Source organism: Echinops telfairi, unplaced genomic scaffold (assembly GCF_000313985.2).
Source record: "Echinops telfairi isolate 266 unplaced genomic scaffold, ASM31398v2 ScPeMD7_7467;HRSCAF=8505_0, whole genome shotgun sequence".
NCBI classification, from domain to species: domain Eukaryota; kingdom Metazoa; phylum Chordata; class Mammalia; order Afrosoricida; family Tenrecidae; genus Echinops; species Echinops telfairi.
In genome coordinates, this window is record NW_022111367.1 from 8,338,468 (window position 1) to 8,354,495 (window position 16,028).

At 48.3% G+C, this 16,028-nt stretch overlaps 1 protein-coding gene across 1 annotated transcript in view; it reads right to left on the reverse strand.

Moving 5' to 3' along the window:
- Positions 1–5,204, reverse strand: part of STK24 (serine/threonine kinase 24) — a 70,049-nt gene extending 64,845 nt beyond the window's left edge. The window contains exon 1 of the mRNA XM_004704275.2: positions 5,122–5,204. Coding sequence (XP_004704332.1) covers positions 5,122–5,199 — 78 coding nt within the window. The 5' untranslated portion in view covers positions 5,200–5,204. The remainder of the gene's footprint in view (positions 1–5,121) is intronic.
- Positions 5,205–16,028: the final 10,824 nt, after the last annotated feature.

Genomic DNA, 16,028 nt, shown 5'->3' on the forward strand with positions numbered 1-16,028 from the left:
CACTCGCGATGAAAAGCATAACCTGGAATAGGAAGGAAATTCCTCAAATGGATTCGGGGCACACAAGAGAGGCTAACAGCCAACAATATGCTTAGTGAAGGCCAAGTTTTCCGCTTATCATCAGGAACAAGGTAAGGATACCAGTTTTTAACCACTTCTACTCCCTATTGTATTAGAGCTCACAGAGCAACGTAGGACGAGAAAAAGAAATAAAATGTATACAGATTGCAAAAGAAGAAGTACAATGATCGCTATTCACAGACGATGCTATTATGTTAGGTGCCTGGGATTGGGTCTCCACTCACAGCAACCCCAGGCCAAACGGAGCAGAACACTGCCCGGGCCTGTGCCGTCCACAGATGGCACGGACTGAAACACACAACATCCCAGAGCCCTCGAGACACTTGCAGAGGTGAAAGAGGAAGAGCAGAGAGGCCGTGTCCAAAGCCACCCAACAGAACACCATCATGAGAATTCTGACAGGGAAATTAGGCAAACAATTGCATCTAGTTTCTAGAATAAAAAAATAAAAATAAAACCCAGGGGAACAATGGATTTATATAATGAAAACTTTCAAACAATGCTGAAAAGGATTAGAGATTCAAATAAACAGAAAGATGTTCCATGTGTATAGAGTTGAAGGATTAACATGTTGTCAACACAACCCTAGGAATTTATAGATTCAATCCAAACCACCCCAATTTCAACAGCTTCCTTTACAGAAATTGAAAAAAAATCTCAACTTTCTATGAAACTATAAGCAGGCTTCAAATACCTAAAACAATACTGAAAAAATAAACAAAGTAAAATAACAGGACTCACATGTCCTAATCTTAAAATATACGAAGGAGCACTGCTGGCATTGTGGGTTAGGTGCTAGGCCACTAACTACAAGGTCGGTAGTTCAAACCCACCAGCTGCTTTCTGGAAGTAAGATGAACCTTGCTCCCATAAGGATTTACAGTCTCGGAAACCCTATATAAGCTCTCTCTGAGTTAGAACTGACTCCATGGCAGTGGGTGAGTTGGTTTGTTGGCATACAGCTACAGTAATCAAAACAGCCTGGTACTGAAACACCAACGACACAGAGACCAAGGGATCAGAACAGACAGTCCGTAAGAAACCCACACCTAAGGTCAACCTGTTTTTGCCAACAGTGCTAAATTAATTCCATGGGCAAAGAAGAGTCTCTCCAATATATGGTGCTGGGATTGATATTAACTTTCCACATATGGGCAAATGAAACAGAAACCTGGCCTCACATCCCACACAACATTGAGGATGGATTCAGGACTTAAAGATGAAAACTAAAACCATAAAATGCTTGCAAGACGAGGGCAACACTGTCAAGCCTAGCTTTCAAAACGGACCATCTAATATAGTAACAGAAGCACAAACAGCAAACGTCAAAATCACTAAATGGGACCTCATTAAAATTAAAAACGCTGTATTTTAAATGATTTTTTAAAAAGAGAGAAACGCTTTATTCACCTCAAGACTACCAAAAATGGAAAGACAAGCTACAAACTGAGAAAATATCTTTGGATATCATATATTGGACAAGGACTTAATAACCAAAAGATATATAAAACTTCCAACAACAGAGACAAGTAACCTAATAAGCACACTTGAATAGACATGTCCCTGAAAAGGACATTCCAGCGACCAGCGAACACACGGAAGATGGCTCAGCAACACTGGCCATCAGACAGATGCGGATCAACTCCACGGTGCTTGTTATTTGGGCCCCCGTCAGCGCTGACTCATAGGGACCCTACTATGTGCAAAAGTCCTGCGCCATCTTCAAAGCATTGCTTTGCTTGAGCCCATGTTGCAGCCACTATGCCAGTCCGTCCTGTTCTACTTCACCACAATAAACTACCAGGGAACGCCTACTAGGCCTGCTACGATTGTACGTGCGTGCGTGCGTGCGTGCGTGTGTGTGTGTGTGTGTGTGTGTGTGTGTGTGTGTGTGTAATGGCAGGGATGCGGGGAAATTGGACCGTTCACTGCTGATTGCATGCAAAACAGTAGGACCACTGGGGAAAACACTGTGGCGGTTTCTCATAAAACTAAAAATAGAACTACCATAGGACCAGCATTTCCACTCCTAGATGCACACTCACCAACACTAATGCAGAAACCCATGCTGAGTCTGGTACACCAATGTCCCTGCAGCACTGCTCACAACAGACAAAGGGTAGCAACAACTCCCACGTCGGTCAACAGTGGTGTGGTGTGGTGCAGAAACGAAGCCCTGGCAGACAGACACTACAGTATGACGACACTGGAAAATAGGTGCTGCGGGAAGCCGACCATAAGAGGGCAGTAGTTATAACTTCCCTAATACAGAAAGACAAGGAAAGGCCAGTGTACAGAGACCAAGATGTCTCAGTGGTTACCAAGAGCAGGAGAAATGGGGGTGGAGGGGGAGTGTTAGAAGTGACAGAGATATCGTCCGAGTAAGGCTAGAGTTGCAGGGCCAGTTGGGATTGCTTTCCGTTAAGTTGTACACCTGTGCAAAGCTATGTGACAGATAAACATACAATGATGACGAGAGGTGGGAAAGATCAACTGCGAGGACCTGGTTCCTTGGATGGGAAGTTCAGGGCTTTGGTTTCATGGGACATCCCAATGATCTAGCCTAACAATGTGTCCAGTGCCTGTTCTCCTGCTTCACTCTGTGCGTAGTATCTAGGGTCTTCAAAGCTTGCACGCAGCCACCAATATACAACACTGGTTTCTTTGCCCTGGAATGACAGAGGGAGGAGGAGGAAAATCGGGAGCCGCAGGAGGAGACAGAACATACGGCTAGCTGCCTCCTGACATGAGACCAGAAGAACTGGATGGTGCCAGGCTACCATTACTGAAAATTGAACCAAACATTCCATATCAGAATCCTGGCCCAAAAAGAGAAGACGCAGAAAAGGATTTCAAGTTCTCACGGGCTCTCGGCTGGATGAACCCCTCAAAGAACTGCCCTAAAATAATAAACCAAAATAGAAGTGTAACCAAAAGAATAAAAAAAGATCCGCCTTGAGCACTATGCTCTTTGAGAGCTATCTAAAACCAAACCCAACCCACTGCTTCCGCGTGTCCTCACATGACATCCTCTGACAGACCCTACATAAGGCTTCCCAAGACTATATATATATTCTGGGATGAAAGGTTTGTATTTTATATATTTATTCTGATCATTTTATTGGGGGCTCATACAACTCTTATCACAATCCATGCATACATCAATTGTATAAAGCACATTTGTATGTCCTTTACCCTCATCATTCTCAAAACATTTGCTCTCCACCTAAGCCCTGCATCAGCTCCTCATTTTTATCCCCAGCCCAAGACTCTATTTTTACAGGAGCAGGCGGCCTCATGTTCCTCCAGAACAGCAGATGGTGGGTTTGAATACCCAACCTTTTGTTTAGCGGTCCAATGCCTTATCCACAGCTTTACCAGGGCTCCTTAAGTATTGGCTATTTGGGACCAAATTAACATCAACAACTCGAAAGACTAGCTAGGAACCTGAGGGAGGAGAGTGTATAAGGAACAACTCCAGGAGGGCAAAAGGATGTAGGAACAGTCGCTCAACCAGAAGAACTCAATCATTATTGCCAGTTGACCTTGACATGTCGCAGCAACAGGTAGAAACAGTTGGGGTGTGATTTGCTGTGTCAAGGCTCAACAAGAAAGCCAGGGGGAAGACTTCAATGACACCCCGCAGAGAAGCACTAGCCTGTCCCAATGGCACCCCATAGCAGGAGAAGCCGTTTTTACCCCTACAGAACACATGTTCTCTCTGAAACACTGCCCTCTGAGCAAGAGGATCCCAGGCCAACCCTCAACGCTATTAATCCTCAGGGAACCTGAAACTGCAAAAAAGGAACAAAGAGGAAGAATGAAACCCTTAGCTCTGCAGCGGTTAACCGAGCTGCCTACACCGTGTTGGGGTCGGCGACGACGACAACAAGGAGTTAAATGAGCTCTATGGACGAGTGGTCACCACTAACTGGCTTTCCAAGGTGGGAAACACACTGAGAACTGGCTATCAAGAACTTCCCAAGGCACCACACTTGTAACCCAGATCCTGCTGTGCTGTGTCCATGGGCACCATGAAAACAATGTGCACAGTCACGCAAGAGGTAGATGCCCAGCACCACTGTGAGCCCTGGAGGCGGACAGTGTAAACAGGCTCACAAAACCTAGCAAGCACGCTCGTGAAAAGGAACTCAGTACGTGTGCTGGACAGGCTACTGTATATGTACATGTACCTCATGAGAAATGGGCCGTAGGCTTACTAGGGGAACCAAAGGCATGGTGCATGATAGAGACCACCTCACAAGCTCTCCCACCCTAGAAGAAAGGAGGCTGACCTACGAAAGAGATACTTTAAAAAACTGCCCAGAGTGACCAGTACCACACTTTTACCCACAGTCCCTGAGTTCAGGAAGCAAAACAAACATCCATTGTGCCCGAAACAGAACTTTTCACCTTCATTTCCCCCTGAAGTTCTGCACTAAACTTCGCAACTGAGAGATTCAAATTCAGATTCAACATATAAACAGGGTTACTAATAGTTACGTACATTAAATTTTTTTTCTGAGCCAATTGCTAACCGGTCTTTAATTGTGGAATTAGGTGTCAAATGGCTGTTATTCACAATGTACTCCTGAAGACTGCATGTGCACACACCAGAGCTTAAAAAACAGTCCCTGATTCCTGAGTTTGCCAAGATAATCATCGGACAGCAGTCAGGCGCTCTAAATGCTTAGTAAGAGGAATGGTTTCTTAAGGCTTGGGGAAGCCCCTAAAATATCTTCTTATTCATCTGACTATAAACCAAAGTTAATATTTTCAAACAAAAGTACTCCAAAGTGAGTACCTTCCAAAGTATGTCTGGGCCACATGCCCCGAGAGTGCTTGGTGGGCACCTCGTACCCCACTCAGCTGCACACGGCTGCCTGAATCTGCATCGTCCTCCCATCTCCAGCACAAGCCACGAGAAGGAAAGGATTTTAGGGAGCGAGGAGACAAGAAACATTCGTTCCCTAAACGAAGTACAAAAAGTCCAGGCGTGAGTAGCTGGCACTACTGTCAGCAGCCACAGCCTCCCCTTACCTCTGTCCTCCCAGGACGAGGGAGGACCCCCCTCTTTTTCTTCAAGGTCAACCCTAAGAACGGGGCTTTTGAATCCATCCTTCCTTCTCTCCTGCAGGACACCGCACCACCTACCATCCCTCTGCTCCCTCTGCTTCTTCAGTTTATCCCTCCCGCTGGCTCTTCGCCCTTGACGTGGCAGCATTCTCAGGTTTCTCCAGTTAGAAAAAAATAAAAAAACAAAAACACGAGCGTCCTTGACCAAGACCATCCCTCCAGCCTCTCCTTCCTCTGTAGATCCTTTGAAGTAGGGGTCCCTGAGAGCCATCGGGCGGGCCTGGCCAAGTCTCCCCCCCCACCCCAGTCCCTTGTGCCTCAGCCCACTGCAGTCCTCTCTGCGCTCCCACAGCAGGCTGGTCACCAAGCTGCAGCCTGGCATTTCCGGGGGCGCTGGGCACTCGCCCTTAGCAGTGGTGGCTCTGCTCCTCGGTCTTTCTCCTGCCTCACCTACTTCCTTCTAGATGAAAGGCCTTTGCCATGGCTTCTGTTTCTTCTTCCCTCAAAGTTCCCACAAGTGAGGGGGCATTACCCAGATTCTGGGAAAAAGAAAAGGTAACGGAATTTTCACACAAATTTTCTGAAGCCCTCTCATGTAGGCCCAATGTTTCAGAGCTGTGTTTCTCAAACCTGCCTAGAGACTCCCCCTGAAAAACTTCACAACAAAACTCCCCTCCCCCAAAGCCCTAGAGAGTTCCCTACACCGTCTCCTAGACAATGGCATGGAAGTGTATGACCCACCTTTCAAGATGCCCCCCACCCCCACCGTTGATGCTCATGAATAGCCACTTTTACGGGAGATGTTTGCTTAAAATCATCCTGTATACAACAGCTTTCACATTGGAATCTCCAGCTCCACCTTCGGTTTTATCTCCCCGGCCTGTGCTTGACCAAGCCTCCCACACAACCTAACCCCGTTAGCTCAACTGCACACAGTTGTTCCATCTGGCCAAAGCAACCCTCCCTCTCAAATTCTCCACTTTTCTTATCTCTCTCCTTTTTTAGACTGAGGGAATTCAGGGTGCACACCCCATCACCTCTAAAACACTGAGGTCAACACATGTCCCCTGAGCAATTAAGAAAACCCCAGGCTTACAGACACAAGCAAGACTGTGGTTTAAAAGGCACCAAGTTCAAGATCAAAAGGTCTTCTAGGAGGCTAGCTGACTTAGGCCAAGACCCCTACTCAGCGGAATAGAGCACCGGAGGTCAGAGCTTCAGGGTAAAAAGGAGCGCCCAGCACAGGAGGCCAAGGTCACAGCAACTGTGGAGCCAGGGAACCACGCTGTGCCTGGGTGCATGTGTACTGCTGGCAGAGAGAAAAACTGGGCTCAATTAAGAAACCCTCCCTTCTCCCCGTACAAGGGGCTTAGACAGCTTGTGCCAGCTGGGGCTTCAGAACTGCACGCACCAGTTAGTGATCTGTGCCTCTCGCACCTCCCCTTTTAAACAGAAGCATCTACTGCCGTGCTCCTGTGCTGCCTTGCAGCTGTCTGTTATATGTGAGGGAGGGCAGATGGGGTCTCACTCTGTCACTGCTCTCTGAATCAAGACACTGTAACCCAAGGAGCTGCCACTTAGCAGCTCCACCGAGTTCTGATGTGGTGCAGACCTTGGCCACTTTACATCTAAGGCTAAGAGGAGGAGATGGAGACGCTGGAAGAGAGGTGAGGACACTGAGACATCGACCTTTATCAGCCGAGAGCAAACTGGAATCCATGGTTCTGCATGAGTAATCCCTGCTACCGTGTCCACCAAAATGCAAACAAACGCACTGCCATTGAGTTGACTCCGCCGAACCCACAGGGTAGTTGCCCCTATGGCTTCCTGAGACTAAGTTTGGAGGAGAAAGCCCTATGCTTCTCTTGCAGAACGCCAGCTGGTGGTTTCGAACTGCTGACCTACGGATTAGCAGCCCCACACCTAACCGCTATGCCACTGGAGCTCATGCCATGTTCACACATGTTCTATCTGCTCCTTTATGAAAAAGTCTCGTTTCCCACCTCCTGAGTCTGGACGATCCTGGTGGTTTCCTATGGTGTTTGCTACGTCCACAGCCAGGTCGCTTCCAGAGAGCCCTGGTGGTGTAGTGCTTACTCGCTGGGTTAAATCCTCAAAGTGCACAGTTCACATCCACCAGCCACTCCACAGGAGCAAAACAGGGCTTTCTACTCCTGGAAAGTTACAATCTCAGAAAGCCGCAAGGGCAGTTCTCCCTGCCCCGAGGGGTGGCTAAGAGTCAGCATCGGCTCCGTGGCAAGTGGGTAAGAGTCAGCATCGGCTCCGTGGCTCCTGGCACTTTGGACTTGCAGAAAAGCTTCCATCAACATGAAAGAGCTGGTCCAGCCTGGTGCCGCCACGGAGTTCTGTCATACAACAAGAGATAACTGACTTCAATAAAGAAGACTGCAGGTAGGAGTATGTCCATTCCTGAAGGAGGTAGAAAGGCAGGTGTTTTTGCCTCTGGGAGGAAAAGGTATGTCACTGTAATAAATTGCTTGTTTTTCCTTCTGCCTAGTCTAAGACAGCTTGGAAAACAGCTGTTCTTACATGTCTTTTTGCTTTTTCCATTTTATTGGGGGCTCATACAACTATCACAATCCATACATGCAACAATTGTGTAAAGCACATGTGTAAAGCATATTCATTGCCCTCATCATTCTCAAAACATTTGCTCTCCACTTAAGCCCTGGCATCAGCTCCTCGTTTTTCTCCTCCCTCCCGCTCCCTGTAACATGTCTTTTGCTCTGTTCCCAAAAGACCCCTTCCAGGAGTCTGCCACCTGCAAACGTAGTAGCAATTGCTTTGCTTCACATCTGCTCTCAAGTGTGGTGTGGCAGCCAGGACTCCTGGCCACACTGGTCAGGGCTGTGAGCCCGGCTCGTAGGGAGACATCCAAGACTGCCAAGACAGTGACAGTGGGCCACCCAACCAAGCAAGGTCCAGTAGTCCTTGCCCACTGGCTAGTCTCCTGTAGCTCATTGCCACACAGTGTCGCCCATAGCCAGGAGAAAAGCATCGCCAAAGATAACTTAAAAAAAAAAAAAAAAGATTTCTAGATTCTTTCAGAATTTGTTCTCTAGTCCCCTTGGTGGAGAGCATGGGGTGTGTTTTGTTTTTGGGGGGGGGGGTGTTAAAAATTGTTTTAGCCAGAATTTTCTTTTCCAGAAAATTTTATGGGGAATTAAAACACTGGTCATTGGTCTCAAATTACACAGTTATCAATGGAAGAAAAAAAAGAGATCTTTTTCCTGTTCAAAATAAACTTTCTATTCTATATACCGAATGAAAGTGAGAAATTGGGGGGGGGGGGGTGAGAAGTTGGACATCTGTATGTTCTCTCACAGGTAGTAGAAGAGGGACAAAGCCTGGTGCTCTCAGCCCAGGCTGGTGAGAGTGCAAAGCTTTCAGATGGCCTTCAGGAATCTGGTGCCTCTGGAGAGACACAGGCGTGTACAGCTACCTACACGCCAAGTCTGGAGAGACATTTCAGAGCTCTAGCTTCTACGACAACTCCCCTTGAGGGGAGTCATTACGTAGTTCTATGATGACTTAAGTATTTTATACTTTTAGACCTGAATAGCTATTACCGTTTTCTTTTGATCGTTCCTGGCAATGAAAAGTGCATTTGGCCTAACTAATCAAATCTCAAAGTCGCTTAGCTTGAAGAGCACCGCTTGCGCAGGGTTGGCGCCAACCAAGCTTTCTATTGGTTCTGTTTCATGAGAAGAAAAGGGAATCATCTACGTGTGATGTGCTTTTAATGCCTGGTCCTTCCACAGCACTACGCCTGCAGCAACAAATGAAAGAATGTGGGTGGTTTAGCTGGGTCTAGATCTCTAAAGGTGAGGTGTTGAACAAGTGAGCCCCATCCTGCATCAGAACCCAGCGTGCACCACTCATATCGCAGCAGTCACCCCTAAATTCTGCCCGATGCTCACCCACGGTCGGCGTCATCTGCTGGCCTGGCCAACCGCTACCATAAGCACACACATCTGTCTGGGTTTTATAACCACTCTTTCTATCCTTTCCTATCTGTTCACCTCTCCCACCCCAATCAGCTTTCCCCCCAAAATGTTTCCTTTTCAATTGCCTTACTACCTACCTTTCCAAAACCAGAACCCCATGGAGCCCTGCTTCAGCATCTAGGTGATGCTCATCTCTTCAGAAATGTCTCAACAGACAGCCCTCCCTTCACACAGCCCTGCCATCCTCCGAGGCCTGCTCCCCACTCGCCCATGGCGCCACTTCTCTGGGGATCTTGGTTGGCGTGGAGAGTTTTCTGTTGGGCTGTTAGCCACGAGGTCTGCAGCTCGGCTCCACAAGCCGGGGCTTTCTGCTCCTGTAGATTCGAGCCTGGGAAGTGAACCCACAGGGGCAGTTTTCCTCTGTCCCGTAAGGTCGCTATGAGTCAATCAACTCAATGGCAGTGGGCTTGGTTTTTAATTTATTCCCTTCGAGGCTTTCCTATATACCGCTGACCGAGTTTACCTCCCCAAAATCTACAGTTTCTCTTTGCCACTTAAAACCAGAGACAGCAGACTGCTCAAGAATATGGTTATAATACTTGGCTAAAATGCCCAGCACCTCTTCTCTAAGCCCAGTTCCTGCCACTTAAGACACTGCTTCATCTTCTTGCTTCCTTGACATTCAGTCCTACCTGCTGAACATTGTCTAGAAACACCGATCTATTTACATAAAAAGTCTCAAAGTGACTAAACAATGGTGAAGAGCAGACCAGTCGTTGCTGCCAGACCACAGGCCATTGTGTGCTGATGTGCAACACAGGGACTGCTTTCTGGTGGACAACAGCTCGGTGTCCTGACTGTGAGGACGGACACTTGAATTTTCACAACGCCTCCTTAAGGAGGAGGAGGGGGAGGGGGAGGAGCGGGGAGGGGGAGAGGAGAAAAAGAATACCTGCACAAAGCGGTGAGTCAGAGGAAGGGCTCCATCAATTTCCCAGTTTGGACTGTGTTTATGGTCATGTGAGGGAGTATCACTGAGGAGCAGCTGGGCACGCAGCACACAGAAACTCCTGATATTTTTGCAAGTGACTATAAATCTTAAACTATGGCAAAACAAAGTTATTAACCTTTTTAAAATAAATATAAATAACCAGCCGACTCTACACCCAGTTTATTCTACCCCAAGAAGGCCATTGTTATCTCACCGGCATGCATGAAAAATACCCCCTCACTATTCAAAATTCACCTCACACCTGGCAGCTCCCCAAAGTTAGTGCCTGCACCTCCTCCTTTATCCCAGAGCTTATTTTTGACACCACAGATTGAAGGTGCCGGGATGTATCAGCAACGTTTTCACAGGTGGTTTCCCCACCAAGGCTGCAAGCTGCACTTACAAAGGCATCTGGCCATCCTGCTGGCCTCGCCTTGCCAGGGGGCACATGTGTGTGCACCCCACTCGTCCTCAGAAGACGGTCCCGGGCATGCTTCTGCAGTCAGAAACAAAAGCCGGCCAAAATTCAGTACTAAATGGAGCTGACAAGGAAAGTGCAGCCAGGACCTAGAAAATCTTGGTTGGGGTCTCGCATACCCCGAGCAGTTGCTCTGGCCAAGACTCTGCACCTTTGGCCCAGGCAACTACTGGAGACCTAGAAGAGAAAGGAAGTCAGACTACAGCCCCAAATGTGCCACTGGGCAGAATATTTCATTACCTTAATGCTGAAAACCACCTCTATGACAAACGACCTAACATACCACTTCTCTCCCCTTAGGAAGCTAAGATTTAAAGCACAAACAACACACGAGAAGTAACAAATGCCAGCAAAATGCTGTGGGGAAACAGGAACCCTGGCCCGTGCTGGTGGGGTGTAAAATGGCTAACAGGGTGGCTGTTTGGAAGAAAGAAAAAAAAACCAAACCTAAAAATAGAACTACCACGTGAGCCAGCAACTCTACCCTAGAGATTGGAGACCTGAAAGTGAGACTCAAAGAGACACGTGTACACCTAAGCGCACGGTAGCACTCTTACACAGCCCAAGGCAGGTGCAAGCTCAATGTCCTTCTACAAGTACACTGATAAAAGTGCGTGGTCCAATGAACTCCGTCTCGGCCAGCAGAAGTCAAGTCCTGCTAGAGCTTGAAGACAGTACGCCAACAACAAAATTAATTTAGGGAAAAAGTAAAAGGGGTGGGCCTTGGAGGGGCTGCATATAAGCACTCGGGGTCTACACAGCATGTGAGTTACCTTCCCTCTCCATATCCCATTTCCTCATCCACAAAATGGGGTGACAGACCACTTATTTCTTAAGAATGTTAAAAGGATACAATAAAAATGTAAGAAAACGTCCTTGAACGATAACTGCTAGCTAGTGAGTTCTGAATGAAAGGAAACTGCTGCTTTTATCGTTGTTTTTTACTGCAGCTAATACTGAATGACTCCTTTCTGACAGTAATCGGTCACAATCCCACCTTTGTCCTTCCATTTGAGCTAGTGAGAAGTACAGGAGGGCTTCAAAAAGTTCATGGGAAAAATGCATTATTTCTCTATTCCATTTCCCCCCAGTATTTTGAAGGTGCCCCACCCCCACCCTGCCCTGTAAAATCCCAGCTGCCTAATCACACTAGCTTAGCACTGACTACAGCAGTGGTCCTACCTAATGCCGCCGCCGCCGCCCTTTCATATAGCTCCTCATGTTGTGGTGACCCCCAACCATAAAACTATTTTCGTTCCTATTCATCACTGTCATTTTGCTACAGCTATGAATTGAGCGGCCCCTGTGAAAGGGTCGTTGGACCCCCACAGGGGTCGCGACCCACAGTTGAGAACCGCTCGACTAAAGGCCTGTGAAGGCCAAAGCCCAGCCCTTTGCTGCAGTTCCCGTTGGGCTGCAGCTGCTGGTACTGCTTGGGGCTCCAGACAGTCTCCAACGTTTTCTGCAGGCCTCGGAGAAGAGTGAGCACACGTTGAGGGTGGATCCCACACAGAAAGGGGTGCTGGGAGCCCCGAAAAGGCACTCATCTGATGACTGCAAGAGTACACTGAAATGATGCTACCCAAGGCTGCTGAGCCATGGCGAGTCCCTCTCTGTCCCAGTAGGACTGTGCCCCACAGACTAGCCAGCGGCTACTGTTTCAGAAGGAGACGGCCAAGCGTTTCTTCTGAGCGGACCCAACCCTCCAGCCCTTCTGTGAGAAGCTGAGCCCACTAACAGTGCACACCACCCAGGAACCCCAAAATAACACTGTCAGGAATGATAAATGAACAGTGCAGGCTTTGAGAATCTTGCCGGGCATTTCCTACAATGACAATGATTAAGCCCCCTTAAAATAGAACAGGCTTGTGTGTAGGGGCTAGAAAAGCACTTCTCCATAGACAGACTTAGGAGAAAGGAGTCCTTTCTACGGCAGTGACCTTCAGCGGGGAAGCACAGCAGACCAAAGTCGGGAGGAAATGGGCAAGGGCGCTGGCCCAGCCTGGGGGGTGGGGGTGGGGGGTGAATGGGCAGAGCAGGCAGGCCCATTCAAAAAGCTTGTCAAGAGGCCAAGCTGTACCTGCACAGGAAGACACCCATCCTCCAGTGGTGAGTGAAAGAGAAAGCCTATTAGCCGTTTCTGAGCAGAAGCCTGCTTGAAACTTCAGCAAGCAGCCTGCAAAGCAATCGGCAGAAGATCAGAATTGGGGGCGGCTGACTTTTCAGCCTCACATCAATGAGCTCGTCCTGAACCGTCTGGTGCCCCTGTGCCACTGGGAGAAAGCCACAGCTGAGGATGTGAAATCTGCTGATCGTGGCGCAGCTTCTGCCGATGAAGTCGTACGCAAAGGCATGCCGTTTCTGAGGCCCATCTCTATCTGTGAGTTGACACACACCACAGGACATCTGGTTTCCTCTCTGCTAGGTATGAACTTCCCTGTCCAGCTCTTCAGAGATCTCTCCAAGGGCACCAGGCATTTGCCAGGCCCTGGACTTGCAGGCCCCATCATCTGAGCCCCACAGTGAGCGTGCAGGCAGGCCTGACCACTGCCTTCTACTCTCCGGCAGTAAAATACAATGGCGAGAACACACATCAAGACGCAAAAGGTCTCGATCCTCCTCCAGTTGTGACACTTAACTGTGTGACATGGTAGTTCTTACTGAGCTTCTCAGTAGAAACTAGTAATATTTATTTCACAGACTGGGCAAGGGATCCAAGCAGCCTACAAATGGTGGGGGGGGGGGGGGGGATACGCACCACAAAAAGTTGATTATTGTTACCTGTACTGGAGCTGGTGTGGACTTTAGGCAAGCACACCTAAGCGTGAGTAAGAGTATCTTGAAAATAGCACTCAGTTTTGGAGATATTTTGAAAATCACTAACTAAAGCACAAGCCAAAATAAACACACATTGAGAACATACTATGTATATAACACAAGGTAAAATGGCCCAAAAGGATGAAAACTATCTGAGTGTGAAGTATGGTTTAACTTTGTACTAATTTTCCTATTATTTTTAATACAAATTATTCTTTCCGTAAGTCAGAAATCTTAAGGTTAATTACAAGCAAGTGAAAATGCCCTACAGTCAGTCCCAGCAGATTAATCTGATCATTGTATCCCAAAAGTAGCACTGGGTTTCAGGGTTCCCACAGTCCTATGCAAGGGCCAACAATCTGTCTAAACCGAGCCTGCTGGCTTTCTTTCCTTCTAGCAAACGTCCAGTTCACACTTCATCAAAACCATCCCCACTGCCCCGTCCATTGGAAAATCGAGCTGTCCTTTTTACAAAAGACAAGTGCATATAGAAATATTTACAGGGGGCTTCAAAAAGTTTGTGTGGGGGGTGAGAGGATGGAATTTAAAGATAATAGTATTTTCCCCTCAAACTTTTTTTCCTCTCAACATTTTAACTTATGATTAGTTGGGAGTTTATATATCATTCCATAGTTCAATCGCATCGAGCAGAACTGTACAATTGCTACCACAATCCATTTCCAAACATTCTTTTGCTTCTGGACTCCTTGACATCATCTCCCTTTAACCCTCAAACTTTTAAAAGCACTCATGGACACAAGTCCACCACCACCCGCCCCCAACACACACACACACACACACACACACACACACTGCGCACTCGAGCTCCAGATGCCCTTTTCAATGCAGTTTTCCAACCAGAAACCCTGTGCCCAGAAATTCAGCAGCATCCAGAAGGCAGCAGCTCTGGGAAACAGAAGCAGCAAAGAAACCCCAGGGGTCCCACCCGACCTCCTTCCGTAACCAGGAAATCCCCCCCTGGCTTCTGGGAACAGCACCCTGCTACCTCCACTGTCTGACCGTAGGGGTCTAGGCAGCAGTCAACCCAAAGGCACACTCGGACAGGAACCCAAGAGGGGGACATTTGACTTTAACTTGATAAGGCACCTCTAAGAGTCTAAGGTCAGAACGTCCTGTTTCCACACCACATGCTGACTCAGGACACTCAGCACGCACCTCTTCTTGCTGAGAAACAAATTTCACTGTTTCGAACTTGGTCAGCCTTCACGCTTCCAAGGTACAGAATAGATGGCACGAATGTGTTGCTGGCTGGAAGGAAAAACTAAAGCCCTTCGCTGTCTGCTGTGTACTGGCAGGTCTATCTGTCTGCCAAAGGTGAGCTAAATCCCCAGTGGGCGGGAGAAAGGGACTTGTGGGAAAGGCCCCTAGAGGAAGAATGCTAGGACTCTCTGTTCTGAAGAAGCGTCTCTCCCTTACAAACTGTGCCCTCACAAGAGGGTGCTCAGTGATTCTCCCCACCTGGGTTGCTCACCCATCCGAACGGATGGCCCGACCTGGCCCTGGACCTGTTAAAGGTGAGCACTTGGGGCCTTGTGACAAGCAGGCACAGGCACCAGGGCAAAACCAAAATCCGGGCAGGTTTTGTTGGGTAAGCACTGGATGTCAACATAAATTGTCCAGCTGGTGGAGAAATTAATCCAGGCACAGCCTTCATTAAAAAACAAAGCCTGGAAATCAGGAGCGATGCCAAGTATGCAGACCATCGGCTATATGCAATAAGCAACAACAAACAGCAGCGCTCCCACTACCGTAGCTCCTCCATGTAAAGGTGCCACACTCAGCAGCTTCGCCAAGCACTTCCTTCTACACCTCCTAACAAGGCTGTCTGCGCGACAGCCCCTGGCACAGCTGGGGGACACAGCTGCAGCTGCTCCGTAGCTCACAGCAGGTCACATCCAGTCGGCATATGGGGGTGAAGCCCCAGTATGTCGGGGTGAGACCCCCCCTACGGGTGACACTACGGAGAGTTGTTTCTGAACTCTGCCAGGCCTCGGGGCAATGCCTGGTGACAGATCAATCATCCTAAGCAGTAAAGTCAGGTGCCATCTCCAACCCCTTGTGGGTGAACTCCCCTTCCTGAATGTTTTATGAATTGATGGGTAACAAGACTGAACAGAAAGGAACTCTGCGAGCCTAGACAAGTCCGGCCCAAGTCTGGCAGGTGCCCACCAATAGTCCCATTTCTCTCACCTCAAAATCCTTCCGAGTTCAGAAGCATCAAGGGGGACCTGACGTAATCCCAGGCAAGGTTGCCTTGTCACAAACAAATAGGAACACAGGCCCACACAGCCGACCGTAGGAAAAGCTGTGTCGTTGTCACTGAAGTTTTGTTCCACGAGGGGTGGCAAGGGCAGGATGCATTCAGTGCTCCCCAAATCAACCTTCCCAAGAAACCCTGTAGGTACCACCCCAACCCGTAGGACGGGCAACAGCCTAGTCTGCTATCCTGGGCAATCCCGAGGAGGAGTAAAGAGGTTAAAGAAACCAATGTCTGGGCCTCCACTCAAGTACTCCCTCAACACAAGAATACTTACTTCTAGTAAATTGGCATTCTATGATGCTCACCTTCCCGACACAACCGCTGAAGACAAAGCGG